Below are 27520 nucleotides of genomic sequence, written 5' to 3' on the forward strand. Positions count from 1 at the left end.
TATGGACTAAATGTATGGTTTGGCACTAATTGTAGCAGACACTTAAATCGGATTACCTAGTCAACTACAGCAAATGTTAATTTTTGTGTACAATTAGTCTATTGTATTGTTTAGTGATCCATCAAAAACATCCTCCATTAAACAGGTCTGTAGTGTTACAGAAGCTGTTGAACAAGAATAGTATTTATTGTGCTCTTGGTGATGCTATAATTGCATTGTCACAGCCATGTAAGGTCTAGTTATTTATGGAAATTGTCCTGATGTCTGAGTTTGTCTGAATAGCTTTTCAGTCATACAGTCCCATTGTATGATTGTGATAGCTTTGCTTTTGAACACTTTGTGTAAACTTACTGTAGGTGCCTGAAATCAAATCTCTGCATTCAGTTGCTTTCAAGTCAGTCTTCATCTGTGAGCAAAAGTGGCTTTGTTTCTTTTCTTTGTAAGTGGTTTTATACATTAAGAAAAAAAATTGAGATGTTGGGAGCTCCTGTGACAGTTTTCTGTGGCTCTCCAAGACGACAGTTGTTTATGCCAGTTTCAGGATGTTTTTCTGTATTGCTTTGTTTCAGCTTTAAAGAATATTAAAAAAAAACAGTGGTAGAAGGTTATCACGTACAAAACATTAAAATGATCAGATTCCCCACACTGTTCATGCACACTCTAGTCGAAGGGTATAGGTTATACTTGAGTGTTTGCATTAAATTATCCTTTTAAATATCAAGAGCACTTGATTACAGAGGTTCTTCATAGTATGAAGAGGCAGCGTGAGTAATTTCTGAAAGCATGCTTGCAATGCTCTTTAAAGTCAATGGTCTATCATTGCTTATCAGCAGCAAAATGACCTTAAATAGATTATTTGCATAATTTTATGTAGATATATGAAGTGCAATGAAACCGAACAAATATAAACAAAACGTTCAGGTTATCCAATAATGTCCAAAATACAGGAGAATACTAGAATTTAATTTCTGCTTAAGAGTTTCTTTGTGTAAAATGTCAAGATTTGTAAGTTACTACCTCTTGGAATCTATACAATTAGCTGCAACAATTACATCACACTGCAGCAAAAATACAAAAGAGCAATCTATTGGAGATCACAGGAATGAATGTATCATAAATGTTTGGGGTTTTGTTACATTTCAAAGTTTAGCAGGATGGTTTGTTTTTCTGAAAGACTGCATAAACAAGTACAGGTTTGCAAACATAGCCGCTTTCTTGATAGGAGCAGGTAGGATTGAAGTGATTATTCTGAGTCTGCAAACCAGCCAAAGACCAATGGGGACTCAGTGTTCATGGTTTATTTTTGATGCTCCTCAGTTTCCTTATTTATCGCTATTATGAAAAATCATTTTTTAAGGAGTTGTTCTTCATTAGCTTGAGAATTCCATTGCACTATAAAGCACAGTAGCTGCTTGGTGCCGCCTCCTCACTCGGTTTGATACGTGACATCCAACTTAAGGAACTGAAAAGTCAGTTGCATTTTTTCATCTTTTATTTTTCACATTTTGGTTCTGACTCTGTAGTATTTTATGCTTTCTAACATTGCCTAGAGGACACAAATCAAATGAAAGAAATGATTTTTCTATTCTTTGGAGAATCAAGGAACAACGCTGGCTGTGTTTGAATGTGATCCAGGTGGAGCCAGTTTCATTACTGTGAAGACCATGTGAACAGATCAGTTTGCTTGTTCTTACCTCTAGTGCTATAGTGCACTCGGTTAGCTGAGGGTGCTAATTAAATATTACCTGATACGTCACAGTGCCAGTGAAGAAAAAGGGCTTCCTAACTGAATTTCACAAATTGCACAGATGCTTTTTATTTTGTTCAAACCCTTGTTCTTTCAGCCTTTCTGGGTTTTTTTTCTTTTAGTGTTTCAGAGTCCGTTTTTTGTATGCATGTCATTGTTTGGTTCTGTTCTCTTGTGAACCTTTAATTCCTTCAAATTAATTTAAGTTCAGTACAATATAACATAACAATGGGATCTGGTTTGGTGAGCTCATACAATACAAATAAACAACAGAAAACCAATAATAGATAGCATCCACTCAACACATCTTCACATACCATTCTAGGCAGAGCAATGATTAATAAGAGTGAGACCAGATAATATAACAATGCACCATGCAAAAACTGTAAAATCAAAGGGTAAAGTACATGCATCTCACAGCTTCTGGGTAGATCTTGAGGGAACGAGATCTTGATTAGAATCGGAGAAATGCATTACATAATTTATCAATCCAAAATCCGAGATGAAAATGTCACCTATAAATCACCGGCTTATTTGTTTTAAATAGGTTGTTACTTATTTCATATTGGAAATCGCCCATCATGTAGACTCCTTTTAATTTGGAACCAAGCTGTAAGTACCATCCTGCTCTGCTGTCAGTTTACAAGGAAGTAAAAGAGATGATGTGGTGATGGTGATTATTTGCATAGCACATGCCCTTATCTAGGGCAACTCGCAATGAATACAATGAGTTTTTTTTTTACAATAAGTGTAAGTACTAAGGAAACGATAAATTTGATCAGATGCCAGTACAATAAAATTACAGGAACATTCAGTAAGGCAAGCACAATGACGATGGAAGACGAGCAGCATTGTGCAGTCGTAGTGCGCTAGCTCTGTGACAGGAAGAGGCTAACTGATCAAGACAGCTGTGTGGTTGTCTGCCTCGGCCTCCAGCTCCCTCTTTTGTTAATGTGAAAGTGTCTCAGGACTGCTTTCAAGATAACTTAATAACCCCGGGGACTTCTGGTGCTCTACTGAAATAGAAATGAATGAAACTTATTGTAGATTGACTGCTTTTAAGTTGCTTCAATTTTCCATTTTAGCAGTGTATCCTCTGTTGCAGACCGATGCAACACTGCGTTCTATCTAGTGTACAGTATATCCAAGAGGTTTGTTTAATTGATTTTAAGTGTGTTTCTGGTCTATGTGGTACAATAAACAAGCCAAACGAGCGTGTGTTTCGTATTCTAAATAGTTTTACCAATTAGCAGTGTTTTGATTGATTGAATAGCCCTGCTTGAGTTTCATTCTCTCATAGGTGATCTCAGCTGTTTCTAATAATTATTTTTTTTTCTCTCTGGTTTTGTTTTACAGCTGAATATGAATGGATCCAACACAATCCTTTATTTTGGTCTGTTTGATGGAAAAGACCCCAACCCTGCAAGAGACCCTGGTTATATTATAATGTACTCCTATCTGGTGTTCTATAAATAGTCACTTATACAGATTGTTACAGAAATAGTCCCATTGAGTGCACACACCTCAACACGAGTTTGTATATTGATAGCAGAGGGCACAGATGCAAAAAGTACCACTTTCAAAACCCCATAGATATAGATGAATCTCAGTCCTCTTTGGTTTCCAAAACATAGCTAGGGTTTCTCTTTTCAGTACTCCATAAGCTTTTAAATCCAATGCTCTCTGAGGTTTGTACAGTATATTTTTCAGATATAGATATACCCATGTCCAGTTCGTCCATTTGGTTTGGCTTTGTCATATATAGTTCCCACCTGCGTTGCAGAAGATCCCTATGGATGGACAAAGAAAAAAAAACGTGTTTGATTTTGAGGTTGCAGAAAAGTATAAAAGTAGATCAAGAAAAAACCTTGCTTAACCTTCATTCTTCATAGTCAATTCAGACCTTGATAAATTCTATAAATGTATTATGTTTTGAAAGAATCCATCCTTATGATATCTAAAGCTCAGTAAAAGTTTTGGATTGCCCGTCTCTCTTCTTATCGTTTTAAAACAATATTGTTGCTATTATTGGCAGGAGCCATCAGTGTATTGTATACCTTGTGGTTCTTAAAAGAGTATGATAGATTATGTGTTCATATATAACAGTATGACTAGGCCATTCCCTCTCTTATCTTTTTGTGGCTTGTTAAAAGGATTTATAATAATCATTCTCCTTCCTTTGCTAGGGGTCCTGCTGGTAGGTAACAATTAAACAAGTGGTTCAACCATCCATAAAAAGAGCACTATTGTTATGTGTACATATATTTCACTATGCTGTCTTGAAAAGACCAATCTTGAGACACATTAGCCAGTTATAATAAAAGGGCAAATAAGAGTTAATGATTTTTCTTAACGGAAGACCTCATTTGTTAAAGGAAGTTAATTACCAAAAAGTAATTTCACATCACCAAAGAGACTTGAAAACTTCATTAATATTAGAACATAGACTGTGACTGGAAACTTGATGACAACACTTCAATATCACACACTCCCCATGTTGGTCGTTAGATGTAATTTAAAAAGGTTTGAGACTAACAGCTGGCAGAACTGGCCACAATGTTCCTCTCCAGCTGCTACATTTTGGCTTTTTTGAATTCAGTGAAATGCTAGAGTGTACCATTCATCAAGGTCTGTCTGAGAAAAGGAAGTTTTGAACGCAGACAGGACTTTAATAGTGTTCAGACTTGTCCTGATCATCAGGAGACGGAAAGTGGCTAAAGCCATTATAGAAAAATTAAACTGTTGAATGTTTTGTTCACCTCTTCTCGGGCCTGAGAAATTACCTGCTGCTTTTTCTTGTGCTTGGGTTTGCCGTGCATAGAGTTTAATTGCATTTGAAGAAGCACCACGGGGATATTTTGTTGAATAACCTGAAATGTTTCTGAAAAGTCCCCTGGAGTAAGAGTAAGAGTTTTTCAGTTCAAGAGTACTAGAAGAGCCACAGGCGTTTTAAGAAGTGTCTGCACAAGCAGTAACTCTAGGTATTTCACCAGATCACAGGTGCAGGGAGGAGAGGCGTTGTGGAGATGTACTGCTGTAAAATTCCAAATTTGATCTATTATATAACTGGTTTAAGGACACTAGGCATTGTGGCCAATCCAACTTTAAGAGAATACATTGCATTTCTTTAGATTAGTTGCTCTTCTGCTCTCTAGAATAGTGTTTGTATGGCATTCTGCTGACTAAAAAGCTCAAAAGTTAGTAAAACCAATTACAAACGCTCTTGTATTGGTTCTGAGGGTGGCATAGCCCCTGCCTAATGCTCCAGACCATATGGTAGTTCTGGTCGTTTTTCTTGGTACTGGCAGCACTGAAGAATTTAAAAAGCCAGAAATGCTTTGTCTGAAAATGCTAAAAAGAATTTCATGACACACACTGGGACAGGGGGTAAACAGGTCTACAGCATGGCTGAGAAATCACAGGGGAGGTCAGTACATCAGAGGCTTTTGCTTTGCTAGTATACTTTCATTGTGTCATAATACATAAATGGGGGTTTATTACTGTTCACATTTTTAATTGAATTAAAATACAATCTAATGCCTAATTAGTCCATTGCTGCTGTTTTCTTTTTTGTTGAAATGCAAGGGATCCAGATCAAGTTTATACATGTTTGAGAATTAATGTTATCCTTGAGAATTCTGTGAATTCATGACGCCATGCAATTCAGACAACCACTCTGTAGAGCAAACAAAGCGTAGTTTTGCTTTGTTGTTTGTTGGCTAGCAAACAAAATATAGTTTCTACTTCCAGATTTCTTAAACACAGAAAACAACCTGCCTGGAATGCAGGTTGAAGGAACTGAACCTTTTTAGTCTTGAGCAGTGAAAATTACACGGGAGCCTGACACAAGAACAGTAAAAACAGTCAAAATCCTCAAATGCACTGACACAGTCAACCCTGAAGAGTGGTTCACACACAGGACTCAAGCAGAACTTGCCCTTGTGAGAGTCTGGAACAAGCTACCCAGCGATGTATGGAGTCACAGACCCTGGTGTCCTTCAGGAACTGGCTTAGAGAAATGCCTCCTCTCATTTGTAACCTTTCTGAATATAATGTCTTTGGGAGTTATTGTTGTTCTTAAATGCTGCACTACTGAGTCTTACTTTAATTTACATTTCTATTATATGACAGGAAAAATACTACTGTATATATAGGAGCAACGTTTTGTCAAAACAATTGTTTTTGTTATTATTTGACTCAATGTAATAGGAGTTAATGTAGCGCTACTTCATACATCATACGCAGAAACTTCAAGTTCATTTTCTCAATTTATATTTCTAAGTTATATTTTGCTACCCACACATACAGTACAGCATGCAGCAGGTTGAGTTACCTCATCACCTGTGCCCTGTCATCTCTCTTACTAATAAAGTCCCTTGAGCGTATCATAGACAATCATGATTGATCAATTACTTAAAAGCCTACAAAATCTACATATGCTGTATTTTCTATAAACCATACATGCATAGAGTGATGTGTTTATTTTGCTGCTCAGGATAATGCTGGTGTCTAGTTACATCATATTGAGTAACTAATTCTCTATTAAATAACCAGTTAAAAGAACTTGAAAAAGATGTAAATCCCACTGCTTTAAGCCTGTTGGAGTGATTCTAGAGCTCTCAAAAGTTGAGAGAGGGTCTAGGCAGCATACTGTGATGGTTACATTCGTTCCTAAAGATGAATTGTTGCTTACAGTCTGTTTTTCTGAATATTCCTCATTAATTCATACAGCTGCAGGTTGTTGGGTGATACAATATTTATAGAGTCAAAGAAAGTATTGCTCATAATTACTCTGTTCATTATGACAGTGTGATTTGGAATTTTATTTCACAGAACGCTATAGTGTGTATTTTATTTAGACTATGTAGTGAAGCAGAGTTTCATTAGCATTTCAAAAGCATATTTCAGCCCTAATCTGACATTAATCAACAGACATGGCGTTTGACATTTAATAGTTTTTTCACAATTAATTTTAAAAACTTTTGACATGCATTAAAATAAAAAGATTGCATTTCCAGAAGAATCTCATATCAGTCTCTACCTTGCAAAACATAAGCTTTGTGTTAAATTGCAGAAATTGCATAGTTCTGAAACTCTTGCCAAGGTAGTAATCAGATTTGTACCAATTTTTCAGTTGTAAACTTTTGTCTGGGACATAAAACAGTTCTTTCTATGAAACCGCCTATTCCTGCTTGCTTGGAGTACATCTGAAATTAAGACATTTTAAAGAATCCAGAAACTACCACTGACCGAAAGATCAAGGAGAGATGGAAAATGAATAAATGAAATGGAGGATAGATCATAAGATGAAGACTAGCATTGTAAGAGCAAAGAGATTATAATACAATGTCCTGAGCACCTGGCAAGTACAAGATCCTGCCACAAAGCCAAGAAGATACTGAACTGGAAATGCAACTGATAAGAACATCAGTAGTTTGGTTAAATCCTAATGACTGCAATAGAGATGAATATATAATGTTATAGAGTACTTACTGTGACTTGCCTCTACTGTGAGGAATGAGCCAGGGAGCTGCTACAAGAGTGTAGATAGGGTGGTGGGAGATGATAGAGAGATACACAAGGAAGACTTAAATATGTAGCTGAGTGGAAGTATGCTCGTTTAGGATCTAACGTTCCTCCCAAACCTCCATTAGTATAAAAATTGGAGATAAATTAAGACTGCCTAAGCAGATAGTGGTGCAATGGAGCAAATGAAAACAGTATTTACACTATTTAGCCTGATCTGGCCATATCGCTGATGCTGTGTACCAGTAGGTGACATTGATCTTACTGGAGACACTACGTTACAGAAGATGTCATCCATTGGATGAGATGTTAAACCAAGATTGTAATAACTTGGTTACTAAAAGATCCCTCTGCACTGTAAGAGTAGGGTGTGACCCCTGGTGTCCTGGCTGAATTCCACTGTGGGTATGCAAAATCTGGGCTACCTAAAGCAGAATGGTTGCTGTGCATCACCCAGGTAAGTCCTGATCTCTTCTACTGTATATATAAAACACCTTGAGACCCTTTGGGATGATACAGTGCATATCATGTAGATAAATGGAAGGAATTGTGACTATATGCTTGAGAAGCCTTCATCCAAGGATGGATTGATGAAGAATTAAAATGATATTTTTATCTACTGTAGATATGCTCTAAGAGATTAGAACAAATTACTTTGTGTAATACAGGAAAGCAGTCTGTCTTGCTGCCATAGCTGGTGTAGATTCTAAAATATTACACTATACACCCTGCTCTACATGAGAAATAACACACAGTAGCCTTTTGTTGGAAAACACTTAACACTCACTGGTGCTGTTTAGTGTCTTTTTACAGTTAGTTTTAGATAGGGTAGCTCATGATACACATACTGGTACTCAGAATTCCTGATATTCTTTTAAAAATGTTTAACATTTTATAACATGAAAAATTATCTGGCATGAATACAGAAGACGTGTTTCAGGTAATGCTGAGATTATTGGTGTAAGCATGCTTTTGATTCAGTGTATGTACAGGATAATACCCTTATTTTACCACAAATTCAATACATGGGCTATATTTGATATATACACCATAATTTTAAAATTAAATTAAAAAAGCAAGATTAAGATTTCAACTTCATCTTAACACTTTGATTTTTCAAACCCTTCCTACTGCAAAACTACAATAAAATGTTTCTAAATACAGCCTTTTATCAGTGTTTTCTTTTTAAGTTGTCCTGATATGACCATTTTGCTCAATGGTTAATCCCTGTGGTGTCAGATTTTTCCTTTCATTGTCAGCGCTGCTCAGATAACATGACCTTCTCATGTCTAGAAGGATATCGATCCTGTCACATTCATTTTTTGTGTATCTGTAGAGTGACTGATGCAGATCTTACTCATAATTCTATATCCCATACAGTACCGAGCAGCTTGAGCCTTGCAATTCGTTTCTGTCCATGTTGTAATAGAAACAATAGCTGTTATGTGTGTTTCAGGAAATAATGGAAAAACAAACATTTCAATATATTCCTAAACGTCCCCACTCTGCCAAATGAAGCACAGTTTTGTATAGCATGTTTTCCTTATTAAGTATTAAGATTTGGGTCAACCAACAAGCCTCTGAACATACCAACTAGAAGACAAAGGCCCTAATAACAATTAAATCATTTCTGGCTCCCACTCCTTGATTTGTGTCCTCAGGTACTGGGACACCTCTTTTTAAAACTGAATCTCAATTCTGTGTTTTTGTTAAAAGAAGTAAATGCAATCTTCCTTCCAATAACAAGGGTAGTTATTTTTTTCCTGCTAAGAGGTACTCATATTAAATTTGCAGCCTTTATTTTATTTTTAAAACTTTCCATGTACCCATCAATGTAGCTATTTCAATGACCAAGGAAAGTTCTTGGAAGTTTCTGATGGCATAGTATGTCAGTAAGAGTGAGCAGGTTGTTGCTGACGAAAGTGGCACAAACACCTGGCGATGCCTCCTATCTTGACAAGCCAAGGAACAGTGGTGTAACCCTGTGGAAGACACTGCTAATTTGAGCTAATAAATGTAAATTATTACATATATTAGCTTCCATTCATTCACTTCCTTCTTCAAACAAGAAGAGCTCCCTGCCCCCAGAAACGAATAAGAAAAGTAATTTTGAAGAATTGTGTTTCAACAGCCTTTCAGCGTACTTCAATTTAATTCCACATTTTAATGGTAACAATTAAGCAGAAAATGTACAAAAGTGCCCCCACTTAAAGACATTTTAAAGCAGGAAACCTTTATCCTGGGCTCAAATGACACATTCTGCTCTATAAGAAACACAGCATCTCAAGTGTGCGTCTCAGCCTCTACTTGTTCGGGCTATCATCTTGAATGCTGAACTGCTGGTTGGGTTTTGTTGCTTCCTGCATTAGTTCATACAGTTGGACGACCTGTTCCTCCTGAAAATGGTGAAGTTTCTCTTCTGTTAGTTCAGCCCCGACAGTTGTTATTCTTGTTTTTTGATTTGCAGCCCCCATTACCTGAGTCTGTAATGTGTCCTTATAAGCCTGCATCAAGAAAAAAGACATTCAACATTAGGAAAGGCTCAATATCCCAGCCATCATCTCCTAGACCTAACGTTAACTGTAAATGGAGTATATAACATATCTTTTTCAATTAAATTTTATTTTCGTAAAACATCCAATCATTTTCACAGATACTTACACAGACCATACAAGTAGTTATACAATCAAGGAAGTTAGTGGAAGATGATGTAAAATAATTTGGGTAGCTTATAATTACAGTGTAACCATCAGGCATGAAGGAGATAAAAACACAAAATCCATTAGGAGAAGAGGAAACCTCTGGGGTCTGACTCCCAATGGTTTGCCTCCCCCTCCAGGCATGAGCTATGTGTAATGAGGCAGTATAGTGTAGTGAGATATTATAATGGATAGTGAGACTGTGTACACTATGTTTGAGCCATGTTGGAACAGGCTGTGTATACTATTGGGGTTAGTATGTGAAAGCAGATGTGTAGTGAGAGTGCGGGTGTGTCCAGTCACTGAGCTGATAAATCTGGGATTTCTGACTGCAGAGTAGAATATCCTGGTCGAGCTAGGGTTGATCAATGTGGGATCTCTGATCTTATTGTGGAATATCCAGGTCTATTTTGTGTTGATAAATCTGGGATCTCTGATCATAAAGTCAAACGTCCTAGTCCAGTTAGGATGTCACAGCTGGGGTAGATGTTGTGGAAAGCTGGAAAAGCCCAAATCCTGGTCATGGAGGATGGAGCTCAGTGCCAGTCCAGCTCCTATCATTCCTGTAAATAAATCCTTTATCTTATATCGGGAGTCTTGGAAATCTACATAAGATCCATTCAGTAAAGTCAGCCACACTCCAATAGGGAGCTTGCCTGTGATCAAGTAGAGCATGGCACTCAAGCTTTGAAAACAGAGTTGGGCCGTTGACACTCCTTTGCTTTACTCTTTACACCTGGTTGGTCTTCTAGTAGCTAGGATAACTGCATACGCTCGTCATGAAGCTGATAAAGGTGGCTTACAAATTGCTGGAGGTCCAGCTACATTTCAGCAGCATAGGCCAGGGTGCCTCACAGTGCCTCACCTTTGTAAGGTTAATGCTAAGCAGAGAGATGATGCTTCCGACATTCTCCCTGCAATTGACAGCCTTTAAAAATCATGGCGGCTGCGTCTCTTGAAGACCTCATCTAAACCAGCACTGGGATGCTTCATGAAGGTCTTCAGCAAGATGAATGAGACAGTTCAGGAGAATTCTCATAATGATCTTGCCCACGATGGACAGCGGAGATCCCTCCATAATTTTTCCAGTCAGATTTGTCCCCCTTCCTGAAGACTGCCACAATCATGGTTTACTCAAGATCATTCAGGAATAGCTCCTCACTCCAATGAGAGTATGGATCTTCAGCGTTAGCTCCTGCACACTGTGCTTGAAAACTTCAGCAAGAATTCCATCACCTCCTGCTACATTGTTGTTCTACTTTTGGATGATGGCTTTCATCACCTCGTTAAGTGCTGCCCAACCTCATCTCGAATTGGGAGTTGTGGGATAGGAATTGATATAAAACCGTTTTAAACATTATTATATATTTATGTTATGGGTAATGGAAAATAAAGCAAAGAAATGACTACCATTTATAACTGTAATCTAAAATTCAATATGAGATATTTGTCTGTGTAGCAAATTTTTGAAATTCATTAAATACTGTCAAGAACTAAAACCAGAGCATACTGTATTATAAAGCAGTAGGGTGATCCTGCTAAATTCAGCAGCAGATGATTTTCCTGTCTCTTCACAGATAATAGGCATCATGGCCAGGGCCTGACATTTTCAGCAGCATTTTTGTGAGATTTCGATTTTTGGATTTTGCTAGGAAAGAAAAATACTTTGCAAAATGCTTCTGGGCAAAAAGCAAAAACAGCATTCAACTTTTAAATTAAGATACAAATTTAAGGTATGCCTTGATAATTTCCAATAGAATTTACTAAGATTTTATCCACTTAATGAAAAAGGTATCACAGTATATAATGGATTTATTCCGTAAATCTATTCTATGTTATACAACCGTGTGTACTTTGGTCTGCCAGAAGCCACATCACCCTGCAACTCACAGCTGGCAGCCCACTGAAACTCCACAGGTGTGAGCCTGGTCAGTACCTGGATGAGAGACCTGCTGGGAAAAACTAAGGTTGCTGCTGGAAGAGGTGTTAGTGGGACCAGAAGGGGGCGCTCACCCTGCAGTGTGCGTGGGCCCTAATGCCCCAGTATAGTGACGGGGACACTATACTGTAAAAAAGGTGCCATCCTTTGGAGGAGATGTAAGTGAGGTCCTGACTCTCTCTGGTCATTAAAAATCCCAGGTTGTTTCTGAAAAAGAGTAACCCAGCATCCAAATCTTCTACTTTTCTGTTTAAATTTGCCACAGTTTTTTTTCTTGGTATACCCCCCAGTTGTGGACATGCCAATGGTTAATCCACTTTTTCCTCAGTGCTACGAGCTCTCATCCTCCGCACACAGGTGGCAAGGGCGGTGTGCCTTTTCTGCAGGAATGCGCTCTGCCATGGAGATCCACCCTCTTTCGCAGCACAAGCCCTGCAAGTCAGGGCCCCAACACAGTGCTTCACGGCTGAGTTAACACAAACTGGAGGAGGGAGTCATTTAAAACACTGTTCGGGCAGCAAGCCAGACTGACTCCAACCCGCCCAGCCCTCTGGTACCCGGCCTGCTGCGCACGGCTGCTTCCTGAATGTTGACCATCCATTAGCCAGCTAATGACATAGCCTGGAACTGGCCATGTCCAGACTTCAGGGCTTGACCTTCGCTCTGAAGAGGCCAACCTCCTGATGGAGCCACTTAGGAACTTCTGATTCCCCTTCAGATATGGCTGTTAAGATGTCAAATTTAAATATATAGGACCTCTGTTACATGACGCTGAAAAAGCCACCTAATTTATCAAGCTATTCCTGTGTTAGTACACTATGAGTGGAAATCAGGATAATATTCTTTCATTGCAGGCTGCTTTTGTTTTAATAATCAATATTTACCTTGTTATATTCCTGTATGCTTTGGTGCTTCACAAAGGAATAAATCCACGCACACGTAGTGTAATTGAAGGAATTAACAATGCTGTAATGCTGTAACCTGAGGTAAGCACAGCGATCGTCCATTATATTTACAATTCCACCTTAAAACACTTGTAAAATAGGCTTGTGTCAAAATAAAGGACCTGTTATATCACAAAAACACAACAAATCAGTTATTTAACACAGCAGCATCCCTGCTGGGTGTGGATTCTTAAAATCAAGACCTGCAAGATCGTTAACAGTGTGGAACTTGATTGCAACAATTTGTAAACATGAACCCCTATAGAGATCTACTGTTTCTTTTTTTGTTTTGAAGGTCTGAACAATGAATGTTATATAAAAGAAATGGCATGAGTCACATAACATTCATATTCTGAAATTATGAGGTACAAACCTTGAGGCAGCCTACGGAATTAGCAGCAAAAATTATACAGTTCACAGGAGCCAATTCAATGGGCTTTCTGTGGAGAGCATAATACCATGCCAGGTTTAAAGTTTTCAAACCTTCTATAATTTCTAGTTTCATAAAACCATATTTAGTCAAAAGAATATTTCAAACCTTATTAATTTTAATGGTGTGACAATTTGTGGAGAAATTGCATATTTAAATGTTAAAGAACTATAGAAGTGCCTATAATATGAAAATACCTGTCTTTTTTAGGCAAGTTTGGGTTAGTTTTGATTAAAGGAATATGTTTTGAGCACACTATTTGTCAACAATACATGGCCCATGTTACATGATGTTTTTCTACTCACACCGCTGCTAAACATAAAAAAATAAGTTAATTTCTTTCTAATGTCACCATAAACTGCACCCTGTGACTATGTTCAGAACAGGAAATAAGAGTTCATATACCAAGTATGTCCACAATGGTCACAGTATAGAAATGTATATACAGTGCCTTGCGAAAGTATTCGGCCCCCTTGAACTTTTCAACCTTTTGCCACATTTCAGGCTTCAAACATAAAGATATAAATTTTTTATTTTATGTGAAGAATCACCAACAAGTGGGACACAATTGTGAAGTGGAACGAAATCTATTGGATTTTTGAAACTTTTTTAACTAATAAAAAAATGAAAAGTGGGGCGTGCAAAATTATTCGGCCCCTTTACTTTCAGTGCAGCAAACTCACTCCAGAAGTTCAGCGAGGATCTCTGAATGATCCAATGTTGTCCTAAATGACTGATGGTGATAAATAGAATCCACCTGTGTGTAATCAAGTCTCTGTATAAATGCACCTGCTCTGTGATAGTCTCAAGGTTCTGTTGAAAGCGCAGAGAGCATCATGAAGACCAAGGAACACACCAGGCAGGTCCGTAATACTGTTGTGGAGAAGTTTAAAGCCGGATTTGGATACAAAAAGATTTCCCAAGCTTCAAACATCCCAAGGAGCACTGTGCAAGCGATCATCTTGAAATGGAAGGAGTATCAGACCACTGCAAATCTACCAAGACCTGGCCGTCCCTCTAAACTTTCAGCTCAGACAAGGAGAAGACTGATCAGAGATGCAGCCAAGAGGCCCATGATCACTCTGGATGAACTGCAGAGAACTACAGCTGAGGTGGGAGAGTCTGTCCATAGGACAACAATCAGTCTTACACTGCACAAATCTGGCCTTTATGGAAGAGTGGCAAGAAGAAAGCCATTTCTCAAAGATATCCATAAAAAGTCTCGTCTAAAGTTTGCCACAAGCCACCTGGGAGACACCCCAAACATGTGGAAGAAGGTGCTCTGGTCAGATGAAACCAAAATCGAACTTTTTGGCCACAATGCAAAACGATATGTTTGGCGTAAAAGCAACACAGCTCATCACCCTCAACACACCATCCCCACTGTCAAACATGGTGGTGGCAGCATCATGGTTTGGGCCTGCTTTTCTTCAGCAGGGACAGGGAAGATGGTTAAAATTGAGGGGAAGATGGATGCAGCCAAATACAGGACCATTCTGGATGAAAACCTGTTGGAGTCTGCAAAAGACCTGAAACTGGGACGGAGATTTATCTTCCAACAAGACAATGATCCCAAACATACAGCAAAATCTACAAAGGAATGGTTCACAAATAAACGTATCCAGGTGTTTGAATGGCCAAGTCAAAGTCCAGACCTGAATCCAATCGAGAATCTGTGGAAAGAGCTGAAAACTGCTGTTCACAAACGCTCTCCATCCAACCTCACTGAGCTCGAGCTGTTTTGCAAGGAAGAATGGGCAAGAATTTCAGTCTCTCGATGTGCAAAACTGATAGAGACATACCCCAAGCGACTTGCAGCTGTAATCGCAGCAAAAGGTGGCTCTACAAAGTATTAACGCAAGAGGGCCGAATAATTTTGCACGCCCCACTTTTCATTTTTTTATTAGTTAAAAAAGTTTCAAAAATCCAATAGATTTCGTTCCACTTCACAATTGTGTCCCACTTGTTGGTGATTCTTCACATAAAATAAAAAATTTATATCTTTATGTTTGAAGCCTGAAATGTGGCAAAAGGTTGAAAAGTTCAAGGGGGCCGAATACTTTCGCAAGGCACTGTATAAACAAGTGAGAGTCAGCTTATGATTTACATAATATGATTTGGGCCTATTTGGATGGAATATTGTCAAGGTCAAGTGCAAATCAGTGAAGGTGATCTATTGCACCTTCTGCAGAATAAATAACATCCTATGGAATCATGGATACAATAAAAAAGAACCAAAAAAGACTTTGAGTTAGTAAACTTTGTGTTTGTTGCCGTTAGCACACTTGTACTCTAAATGTCATGGTTGAGTTAGAATTTTAAAAGATGAATTTGGAAGCATCAAGCAAACTGCAGATTATAAACTCGGTTTTATTTCACCGCTGCACTTCAGGCAGCAGCTAATTATAACTACTGTATCAGCTCATCTCTATCATCTTTACGTATTAATAAACCAGCTGACATTTCAACCCAGAAAATGAATTACCTTTGTGCTTTCAGGTGGTCCTAGCCATCATGGGCTTGCAAGGTGGAGGAACCTGGGGGAACCAGTGACAACCCACACAATCTGAGGTCACAACCATTTAAAGAAGATGGCAGATCCAAAAGGACATGAGCTCAGACCTTCACTCCATTAGAAAAAGTGAAGTCAAATTCTCTCATCACACATACTATTTCTAAGTACCTATAAACAATGTTTTCTTGTTTTCTTAATACATTAATTCATTGGGCTCTACCTTAAGCCTGACAGTAATTATATGTTGGTGTGCAGGGACAGCTCAACAACTGTACACCCTAAAAATACATTCCAATATTTCATTCAATATATTACATTCCAAAATGAGTATTTTTTTGGTTTGTTTGCAAATGTAAAGTATCTGTACATGCACTTGGGCATTAATTCACGATGAACCACGGGCTAAGATGCTAGTTGCTAAACTATACATTTTTCACCCCACATATTCCACCTAATCTGTGCAACCATGGAATAGTTAGAGTCATTAAATACTGCAGTGGAGCTGTCATTTTAATGCTATACTATTTATAATCATTTTTATAGAGCAATAATGCAAATTCCCCAGTTATACACAATTGAACACATCTCGAAATCTCAGGCAAGGAGTCACTAAAGGAATAATTTCACTTTAATATGTATAGTAGCTCAGACCATTGCTAAAACTCAGCAACCATTTAAATCTTTAATCCAGACAAAGCTAAACTCCATTGTCCGCAAACATTTTTCAGCCACCACATTTGATGAGTTTCTGTTTATATTGGGATAGCTTTGAAATCTAAACTCTTCAAATTATAACATCATTCACGAACTTCTTGTTATTTTTTTCCAGTTACGTCAAAGAAACGAGGAACATTTCTTGCCCCTTAAGAAACCTCATTCCATTTTCCTACCACCGGTTTAGTGAAAAAAACTCCCAACCATTTTCTAAACTCTTATAGAAGAACCCTGAAGAGCTATAGGATTCTCAGTGTTCAGCTATTCCTAGTTCAACATGCTTTTTTCAGTACAGAGCTAGAAAAACAGAATTGTGAAAAACATATTCACAACATGAATGTGTATACAGTTCCTTGTAAAAGTATTCACCTCCTACAGATGATGTTTCATTGTGGTGAACTACAAAAATGTTTAAAACCAATATTTTTCTAAACTCGAATGCTCAAACTGAACATTTTTATGGTTGAAAGAATATGAAGTTTATTAATATTAAAAATGTGAAGACATAATCTGTAATTCAACGAATGAGACATCACCAGAAGGAGATGAATGCTTTTATAAGTACTGGAGATAAGTATATATCAAAAGCACTCTTTTTCAATAGTTAAATTTGTCTCACATTGTAAGCCTTTTTGAAACGCAAATTGTAGCATGCAAGAAATCTCAAGAAACTAAAAAGGCTGCTATTCCAACATGCACACAAGGAAGAAATAAGAGCATTCTTGCCAAGGAAGTAATGCCAGATTCATTAAAGTTTAACTTGAAGCTACCAGTGCAGTTTCTGAATGCAGTGCATATAGGATAGTTCTCATCTTTCTATGGGCTGAAATGCAAAACAGCTTGGACAAGTTTATAACAGACTTTTGTATTTCTAAGAAAAAACAATTTTAGAAAGAGGTACTACTTTTTTACCTCCGAACAATATGGTTATGTTTCATATACAATTTTTGGGTTCTACTGGCAGTTTTTCCTTTACAGACCAAATCCAAGCCGTGATCTGATCTCTTTTAAATTTGTTCATCTTTGCACAGAGCTCTTAAAAGATAGATCATCTGAGAGTCTTTGAAATAACTGCTACACTGGGCTGTTCTAATGAAAAATGGATAATAAATTACGGAAGCAGGTCAGGAAACTGATGAAAGAAGAAAGCCATGGCACTTTTAATGTGCTAATGCTAATCGTGTACAGCCTAGGAAATCAGCTGAATGAAGGAACACAGAGAAATGTAACGAGAGGGTGAAAGAGATCAAAGTAAGAAACCAAGGAAAGTTGTTGCTGTTTTGTTTAATGACGTACTCATTCATGCTGATATCCCCTGACACTGGCCTTTCACAGACACACTAAAAACTGCAAAAAGAAAATCCACCTTCCTGCCACTTTAATTAATGCAATTTAATACTATCACCAAAGTCATGGTTCAAACCATGTGCATACAGGTCAGATCAATTTGGTATAAATGGAAGATGTACTGTTGTACACAAGAAGACACGCCCTTTGGTAAGAGAAAATATATTTGCTGCATACGACCTTGATCAAAAAATATAGCAATAACAAAAAATAAAAATCTCAAAAGTTCAATAATGGCACATTGCTGAATTCGTAAGTGCAGACAAGGACAAACATCATTGTATTTCATGAAACATTCTCAGATTTGGTCATATATTCTATTTCTTGTTTGTGGTATTATAAGAATCTCACCACTGGAATATTTACTTTTTCATTGTTACAGACACTCATCTATCACTACGAAATTCTGACTCGCAACAAGGAAAATGAATGAGCCATTTTGGCAGGTGTGCAATATTTATGATAAAGTAACTGAGCTCCCCGTGGCCAGATCAGTGCTTTCTAGTCCTGATCTGGAGTACTCCTGTGTCTTGTGATTTGTCTTCAAACTGAGATCTTAGATTAAGTTATTGACCCCTCAATCTAACCAATTACACATTGTGGACTGCTTTCTGCATTGTTGCTGATTTCAAGATTCCACCAAGTCACTGAAACAGTTATTCTAAAGGTGAGGTGAATCAGAAGACATAGGAGTCCAAGACCGGAATGGGAAACGCTGCTCTAGATCAGGGGAACTTGTACACTTGTGCACAAATACTGACTGCTCAAACACCTTCAAATCTCTATTGATTCTCCTCTGTGCAGAACTAGGGGGACAGCCTTAGGATAAGGATCAAGATCCTGTTTTAATTACAGAAGTCCACAGTTCTTTAATGCTTGTGATCATACTGCAGCCTAACCCTCGTGAGCCCAGAGGGACATCTTCATGTGGATGATTACATTCTGGCAAGCAGTCTTATCCTTCCTTCTTTCCATCCATCCACTTTCTAACTGCTTTACGCCTTCCTCTGACTCAAACTGGCTCCTGCCCAATTCCTCATCCATCCATGTTCTGTCCACTTCATCTGATCCAGGGGCAATGGGCGCAGGGCAGGATACACCCTGTCCGGCACACAGACGCCCAGGAGCTGAACCCAGGACCTCAGCTACCCACTGCGTCACCATGCTGCCCCTGTAGTCTTCTTGTTTAGGCTCTGAAGAGCACGAAAATAATACCACACTTCATTTCAAGACATCTTCCTGTTCTTTTAAAATGGCATGCTTGTTTCCTACTGTAGGAAAGCTGAAATGTAATAAGCTTAATATGACTGCAATAAGTATATGACAGAATGATTTCTCTTAGTTGCAAAGAGTTTGCAGTGCTCCGTCCATCATAATTTACATACTGATTCTAAAGCCTATAGCCTTTTTTAAAAAGAGCAGTGGGCTGTTCATTAGGAGCAAGTTAGATCCTCTCGTTTCGGTTTTCCAAATGTACTTCTTCATGTCCAGCTGGGTGTTTAACGGGCCCTATCACATTAACCTCCATTAAGTACTATATGAGACATAATAAAAGTAGCAAGGTCAGATGAAATGAGGTAAAGACTGCTAAAGAACTGATGTATTCTCAAAATTCACACAAGAAAGATCCGGCATCTAACGTTTCAGCAATTAACCCAGTAAACGCTTTTGACTATCGTATCCGTATGCTTTGAAAAACGACATTATTAAGCATGATTTAACTGTCATGACTGCTGTTTAGAATATTTACATCTGGATTCTCTCAAGGGTAAAAACAATGCGATTTGTCTTCATCTTAGTTCCCTTTGTAGACCATACTGCAGGTAGCAAAACACAATTACTTTGTCTCGATCTGGAGTATTCACACATGAAGATGCAAAATTCAACCCACTCGTCAAGAGCACCTGTACTAAATGGTTCCTTCGTGGCTGAAGAAATTTACCATCTTCCCCCATGCCTTATTTTTTATTTTACTTCATCTCACTTTCCATAAAGTCTATGTTTACAACAACAAAAAGAACGCACTTCATAAAAAAACAGCGGAAGCAGTGAACCAGAGAATTAAGGAAGCTTTGAAGATTTCAAAGAAGCTTCATTAGCAAAGCTTCCTATTTCTAGTTATCGCAGTCCTTCTGCAACTGAACAATCTCTCATAACCCACAGCCTGAAAGACAAACAAAACAAGTGTAACTGTTTAATTGTATTACATGCCCCATTTTTTACATATAATAGAGGAGGAGTGCTGTATTTCTAGGTTTTTCGCCCATTACATCTGATCCGTCCAAGGGTGAGAGAATATGGATGTCAGGAGAAACAACTCCAGTCCTGGACTTTCTAATCCTCCTGCATGATTTAGCTGCACCTTTCAATTGGAATCTGATTAGGACTTGGAAAATGTAAACAGATTTAACATCAGATCCACTTAATTAGTCCAATTAAGATGAAATCTGAGATGGAATGAAAATCAGAAAACTCATAACTGAAATACGGATACCGCCTGCACCCACTATACCGTATGTAACTTATTTGCACATTTTCTGCATTCAGTTCTTAAGTGATTATACATATTGATCATTTCATACAGCGTGATGATAGGCAAGTGCAAATTCTAAATATGATCTATTTTGACATTTGTTAAATCGGTTTAAATGAAATGATCCTTAGCTCCTAATACTGAATCACATTAAATCTAACACACTGTAAACAACATGCAACGCGCTATTGATAATCAGCCTTTTAGTCCTTGAATCACTGATATTTTGCTTCTTTCAAGCTATGGCTTTTTGAAGTGCGAAGGAGAGATGCTGTCAATTACGCTGTCAGTGTAAAGCCAGGTAACACATGTGTGGCTTGAGTAAGGCAAGAAAAACACCGGCAGAGTCTTGATTTCTGTGAAGCGACAGATTCCACAGCAATACCACTTTCCTAATTGCTCTCTGAAGCCGTTCTCATTTATTCTTGGCTGTACATTTTCCCCACCATAATGAAAATGGATTCACAACTGCACCCGAGAGAATGCCAGCAAGAAAAGGAAAGGCACTTTGCCTCCAAAAGATGCATTTTTTTTCCTCTTTGGTGTCTGTCAAAGTGTAGGAAAAAAACTCCAATGAGCCATTTGAACTCAATTTACAGCTGATGCATAACATTAAAAGAATGTTCCATCTTAAGGCTTAACTCCCCTTTGAGAAAGCAAGTCCTGTGTATTTATCCAATTGGTTGACCTGTTTTAGTGTTTTATTTTTCCTGTGCAGTCTTAATGTGCAGTGCTGGAAAATATCTTTGGCATAATAGTGTAAACTATTATATGACAAATATCATCAAGCAAAAGAGTTTAACAATGAGGTGAACACAAGCAGCCATTCTTCTCTCCTTGTGTAAATATTTCCTGCTTCAAGAAAAAGCATCACGAAATTCTCATTAAAATGGATCTAAAAGCTACAAGCAACTGACTTAGATGGTCCAACTGGCCTCCTCTCATTTGTGATCTTTATGATTTTACAGAGCTCAGGGGTGTAAAAGCAGATTGTGCTAGCCTTAAACTGGATGGAAGCACCAAAACGTGCATGTAAAGTAACATGAAAACTTCACAAGGATCTGGACATCAATAATAAGAACAGCTGTAAATAAGAGGACCTATTTGTCCCTCTGTAGCCTGTTTGGCAGTTAGTAGCTATTGATCCAAAGATCACATCCAGCTGTTTCTTGAAAGAATCCAGGGTATCGGCTTCAACAACATGGCTTGTTCCATACACCCACACCCCTCTGTGAAAAGAGGCACCTCCTGTTCAGGGGAGCAAATGCACCTCGGCGTAGTTTCATGCCTTTGGGGTGCCCTCAGAGTCCTCTGACTCAAAGCGATTCCGTCCTGACTTCTCATCCATCCGTTTTCTAACGGCTTCATCCAAGACAGGGACGTGGGGGGGCCGGAGTCTATCCCAGCAGGCCACAGGCACAAGGCAGGATACACCCCTGACAGGATGGCAGTCCATTGTAGAGCACACACAGACACAGACACACTCACACCAGGGCCAGTTTTCCTGGAAGGTCCTGGAAACCCAGAGGAACCCCACAAGAAGATGGGAAGAACATAAAAACCCAGAAGGCCGCCAAGGAACTGAACCCAGGGTCCCAGCACTGTGAGACAGCAACGCTAACCAATGCACCACCATGTCTCCCAATCCCAATTACTCATCACGCTGTAAAATCCCCCTGGAAAGACTTCCATGTCTCCCAATCCCAATTACTCATCATGCTGTAAAATCCCCCTGTGGAAAGACTTCCATGCAACATGTTCAGCCTGCGCTGTGTTCATGGCTGTGGGTGGAAAAAATGCAACAAAGTTGTTTTCACTGTAAAGATCCAATGAATCTGGATTTTTGTAATTAAAGCAAAATCAATTGAATGTAGTAAAAGTAAAAATCTCAGCAGAAGGTTAGTGCGTATAAATATATACAAAATACCATTGATTGTTTCTACTGTTTTTATTTCCGTTACCACCATCCGCTGAGTACGTGGTATTTTCCGAGCAGTTAACACTTATTACCAGAATTTATTTCTCCCCCGAATCACCTGCAGCATATGCAGTTAATGAACAGGGCCTGTTTTGACGGTATTGCCTTCAGCCGTCACGGTAATACAACTATCACGCCAATAAGCTCTTGCCATGAACAGGAAAACAGCCGAAAGAAACATCAACTTCTTAATACGGTTTCTTAATAAAGCGGTTTCTTTATAACTGCCTTTACCGCTGGGGTAAATAGTGGGTTTAATGAATATCCCACTGCCTCTATCATTTTGCTTCACCTTAGCCAAGCACCGGGACCTGGGACATTGGACCTATGTTATGCAAAATTTCTCAAACTGTCTCAACTTTCAGGAGAAACCAACTGTATGATGCGTCATGATACCAGTACCGTAGACAAGGCAGTTTTTTTTCCGGCCCGAGTTTCTCTCGGCATCCTCTCCGAGCAACTGACAATCCCCTTCATCGCTCAGGTCTAGAAGCTCAAGAGCGACCTCTGCTGGACACTGGTAATGTCAAAAAGCTACGCGTTTAAGTACAAATTAACCAAATGAGCGCTGTGATGGGAAAGTCAGCACACGCTGGGGCCACATGGCTAGTGCTAGGTGTGGCTTTAAAGCAGGGGTTCCCATTTCTGGTCCTTCTGAACCAAGGCTCTTCTTCTTTCTGATGAAACTGAGCTCAAGATGGCTTACGCTAACTTTCTGATCAGCTAATAACCGTAACTGCCTCAGCCCGATGTTATTGACCTATTTTACCACCTCAGCAGTCCAGTTACTTGATTAAGCTTGAGAACCGAAGCCAGGATTCGGATACCGATTGCCCGCTGGCACAGCTGGGGTCGGTTCCAAAATGGATTGAGACTCAGAGGTCAATCCCATCTCACATTTGATCAAGTGCAGAATTAGTAATGATCCTTAAGAGAGAGAAGACGAGTCAAAGCTTTGTACCAGGACGCTTAAACGGAATTGGTTCTTTACAGCGAGTGGAATTATCAACTCCATTGCAGTTTTACTGAACTACACACAGGGGTGGCGCTGTATCAGCATTGTGTGTGTGTGTGTTTGTGTGTCTCTGCTCTGTGATGGACTGGCATCCCATCCAGGGTGTACCCTGCCTGGCACCTGCTGCTTTCTAGGATAGGCTCTGACTCCTGCGTGACGCTGAATCAGATTAAGAGGTTAGAAAATGGATGGAAGAGCCACACACATTTGCGGACAACAATGTTGCACAAAACAGCTTTAAACACTTGAGCGATACTATACCCCATGTAGAGCGCTTTGAGCTAACACACTTGTACGTATCTTGCACAGTCACACCACCAGGTGTCATGAATGATGAACTGATTACAGCGTCAGTTTCCACAGGGAAGAAGATCCTGGGGCAGACACATCAAAAGTTGTAGCCGCTTTTATGGATAAATTGCTGGTTGTCATCTTTACAATTTAGTCTGTTAGAAGGATGTTTGCAATGTGAATGACATCAAACGTGTTTAATAGAAACAAGCATTGGAAAGACAAGGAGAGAGACTGAGAGTGTACAATTGAGTGATTTTAATCAATTTTAGTCACGTTTCAAGGATGAAGACAACAGGATTATGAGTATATGTTGCCACCATGTGGCGACTGTCAGAAATAGCTTCTTCGTTGAAAACCAGTTCTGACAGCACCGTTTGTCTTGGAAAACACATCAACGTGTAAATCAAATACACTTTGGGTGATGTTCTTATAGGGGGTCTTGGGGCTCCTGAATCCCAAATGTAACTCCTTCATTATTTACAGATGACGACATTAACAACATCTACGTCAAATGTAGCTCATAGTGACTTTCCAAGACACAAGCTTGACTCATTCCAGATGTATAGCTTCATATTTAACATTTTCATGATATGCTGTAGACATTCAGATATTTAAGGTGCAGTTATCTAGCCAGAGAATACAAATTTTACTTTAAAATGACTGTTTATGAAAATAACAGAAGGGAGAAACTTATACTACATTTGCATTTTCCTTTAACGCAGCAGTGAACTCATATCTGCTCTTCTCCATCACAAGATTAATCCTAGCCACAACTGTGACGTATCTAATCTTCATTACTTCCCTGACAGGCAAGCAGGTTTCCTCGTCTACCACATCTGTTTCTCAATGGGAGCTGCCCTAGCTTCACTGTATATCGAGCCATCTATGGGCCTGTGCAAGCAAACTGAAACAAATCTATTATTCATGCATTTCAGTTTTAGTTATGTTGCAAGTACCTCATTTCTGAACATGCTTGTTATGTACACGTTTGAAGAAGAAAAGCAAATAAGACATTACAAAAGGCAAACCTGGCAAAAAGGCAAAGGGATGAATCAGTTTCTCTGCATGAACGACTTGAACAGATTAATGTAATTTTACAATGATAAAAAAGACTGTGAACGAGAGTGTCAAACGCCAGATTTCACCTATACTCCTGAGCCAAGCACTTAGACTGGTCCCAGGACCATAAGGAGTCAAATTAAAGTTGCAGAGATGATGAGAACCAATCAGCATAACTTCAGTGTTAGCAGAGTTCAGATAAAAACATCTTCTTGTATCCGTTTTCTAACATAATCTAAGCAGCACGACAAAAGAGAAAAAGCATTTTACCAAATGCAAACAGAAATCTGGTTGTCATCAGCATTAAAACAGGACACTGACACAACATCTGCAAAGAAAATGACCCAGTAGTGACAAATATACAGTATACAAAGAAGAACTGGACCAAGATCAGAGCCATGGAGAGATGTGACCACCTGATACCCGAGCTTCAACAGGAAATGGCTGTAAGAGCCTGTCTGTTCAATTAGCAGCCAACACTAAATGATTTTAATGAGCCAAATGGCCAGCTATTTATTTTGCAACTGCTCTTAGATTCTAAAAAAAATAATGTGGTTTGTTGGATTATTTATACTTTATGTATAAAGTACTTGGTCATGGACCACGTTAAAATTTAAACTGCTGACTCGTTGTCAATTTTAAATATTTCATTAAATCTGAAACAAACTGAAAGCCTGATGAATTAACGATGCACTGATTTTCTGATCCATGTTATGTTCTTTTTGAGTGCGTATGAATACAATGTAAACACCAGCATGCTTCACGTCAGTTAATGCAGAACTTGAACTATACTGGACTAAGGGTATCTCTAGGGTAAAAAGCCCTAGAGGACACAAGCATGAAGTCCTAGTGTAACGTTTAGAGTCTTTAAATCATTTACATCTCTTCTAATGTTTTGACTTGGACTTTTGGCAGACACTGTCTCCTGTGACCAAAATTACACCGTCGTGAAACATTCACAAGGCATGAACTACGAGTCTCAGTTTCCATCAGGTTACAGGGAAATTAAGAAAACAATGTAAAACAAAACGCATTCTGATACACATCTTAAACAAAATCACACTTTTACTTGCCTCCCATTCCTCCATAAAACATTTGACTCCCTCTGGAGGGACGGTTTTGTGCCTTTTGAATTCGTCTTTGACGTACTGATCCCCCAGAGCCTTGAGGTCTAAGGGCAGAAACCTGTGCAGCAACAGTATCCTCTTGTACAGGCACCTCACTTTAGAGACGTGGGCAGCAGTCGACATGTTCTTCCTCTAAAATATAAAAAGTATAACGTTATAAGTGTGATCAAATCCCGTCAGAAGACGATGCAATGATTACAAAAAAAATAAAATAATTAACGTTCAAAAATCGCGCAGACTTCACACTACCTACCGGGGGGGGGAAAATGATGTAAAAGGAAGACAATCAGAAACTTCACGGATGACGATGAATGCCCAATCCGGCTGAAGAGGCCGAAGACAGTGTCACACTTTTTCGTGCCTGTTTTCAAAGTTTCCGAAGTACCGCTTCATAACGTTGCCAGCCTCAACAATGACATTTACCTAAAAGTTATCTAACGATGACATCGCTGCGTCAAGGAAATAGTACCGGTATGAAACATGCACCTCTCACTTTGCTTCCCTTTTTATTTGGGGTGTCATTTCATCGTCACTTACAAAAAAAAATGTCTATAAGGTTATCCGATTTGAACGTTGTTTATTTTACCCCTCTAAGAAGTATGCATGAAACAGAATTCCTCCTTTCCTTCTCCTCATATTGACGCTAAATCAGTACTTCTCTCCCCGCTACAGGAAGGTACGACAGAAGCAGTCGCCCTCCCTGTTTCACTATTTGGGGTTTCTGGGAAAAATCGGTTTATTTGCGCCACCTTCTGGCTCAGAGCACGTAGTTCACCGAAGATATTCTGCCTTCGGAATGAAAATAAATACATAATTCTACACTCAGTTACACCCTTTTTGCTTTTATATCAGATTTTATACAGTACCAGAACAGTACAACAGCAAAACTTATGCCTAAAATACGTTTGTGCTGGACATCCTTGCTCTCTTTGTACTCAGCTGTATAAATAGGTGCAAATATAAGTTCCTTTAGATAAAGCATCAATCAGATGATTTAGTATACAGTAGCTGCTTTCCTAACGTCGAGGACACCGTGAGGTGTCACAGGCCCAAATAAAAGTTCTAAGTTAGCAAAAAAAATGTCATAGTCAATAATAATTATTGTACTTTTGCCGACGTTTAATGAACTGCTTCCATCTGCAACATCGCAACACGTTTTTTTTTACTTTAATGTGCCTTTAATTTAAATAACGATGCAAAATAATTAGACACAAGACGGTTATTTAAAATTAATTATAAATGTATTCATAGACTCCAAGTAATATATTATGCACAAGGAAGCACTGCATATTGATGAATTTGTGCTTTAATACTAGATTGACGGTTTAACACTGTTCTTTCCTTAACTCATTGTCTTTCAAAACAGCTCAGGAGCTGTGTGACCAGAATGTAGATGGTGTTCATTTCATCCACAGGGATTACGCAAATGACACTAGTACATGTTTACAGCATAAAGACTTTAAGTGGAGCCACATTGGTGCCTGTTTCTAATAATATACAGAGAGAGAAACCATTCTAAATGGAGAAACCATTCTAAGTGTTTCTGAGCCTTCCTTTCCTCAGAAATTTAATTTCTGCTGCATATCAGCATGCTGTTACATCTTGCATTGCTCAAGGGGTGTTATACAGTACATGTTTCCCTATCATTCCTAA

General features: G+C 38.7%; 2 protein-coding genes across 3 annotated transcripts in view; one reads left to right on the forward strand and one right to left on the reverse strand.

Moving 5' to 3' along the window:
• The window catches only part of ngly2 (N-glycanase 2), a 66810-nt gene extending 58374 nt beyond the window's left edge, over positions 1-8436 (forward strand). Inside the window, exons 12-13 of one of the 2 annotated variants that reach the window (XR_015925600.1) lie at positions 3104-3563; positions 3722-8436. Coding sequence is in view for 1 of the 2 variants with exons in the window: in XM_088600491.1 (XP_088456617.1) it covers positions 3104-3223 (120 nt within the window). In the remaining variant the exon portion in view is untranslated. Of the gene's footprint in view, positions 1-3103 lie in introns of both variants that reach the window. The other variant, XM_088600491.1, reaches the window with a different exon arrangement.
• Positions 8437-9417: 981 nt separating this feature from the next.
• Positions 9418-26587, reverse strand: sdhaf3 (succinate dehydrogenase complex assembly factor 3). Its single transcript, XM_088600493.1, has 3 exons — positions 26121-26587; positions 25814-25997; positions 9418-9777 (listed from the first exon to the last, which is right to left on the reverse strand). The coding sequence occupies exons 2-3, from the start codon at positions 25988-25990 to the stop codon at positions 9577-9579; spliced, it is 378 nt and encodes a 125-aa protein (XP_088456619.1). The 5' UTR covers positions 25991-25997; positions 26121-26587; the 3' UTR covers positions 9418-9576.
• Positions 26588-27520: the final 933 nt, after the last annotated feature.

The sequence above is a fragment of the Lepisosteus platostomus genome, chromosome 12, assembly GCF_059453375.1.
Source record: "Lepisosteus platostomus isolate fLepPlt1 chromosome 12, fLepPlt1.hap1, whole genome shotgun sequence".
NCBI classification, from domain to species: Eukaryota; Metazoa; Chordata; class Actinopteri; order Semionotiformes; family Lepisosteidae; genus Lepisosteus; species Lepisosteus platostomus.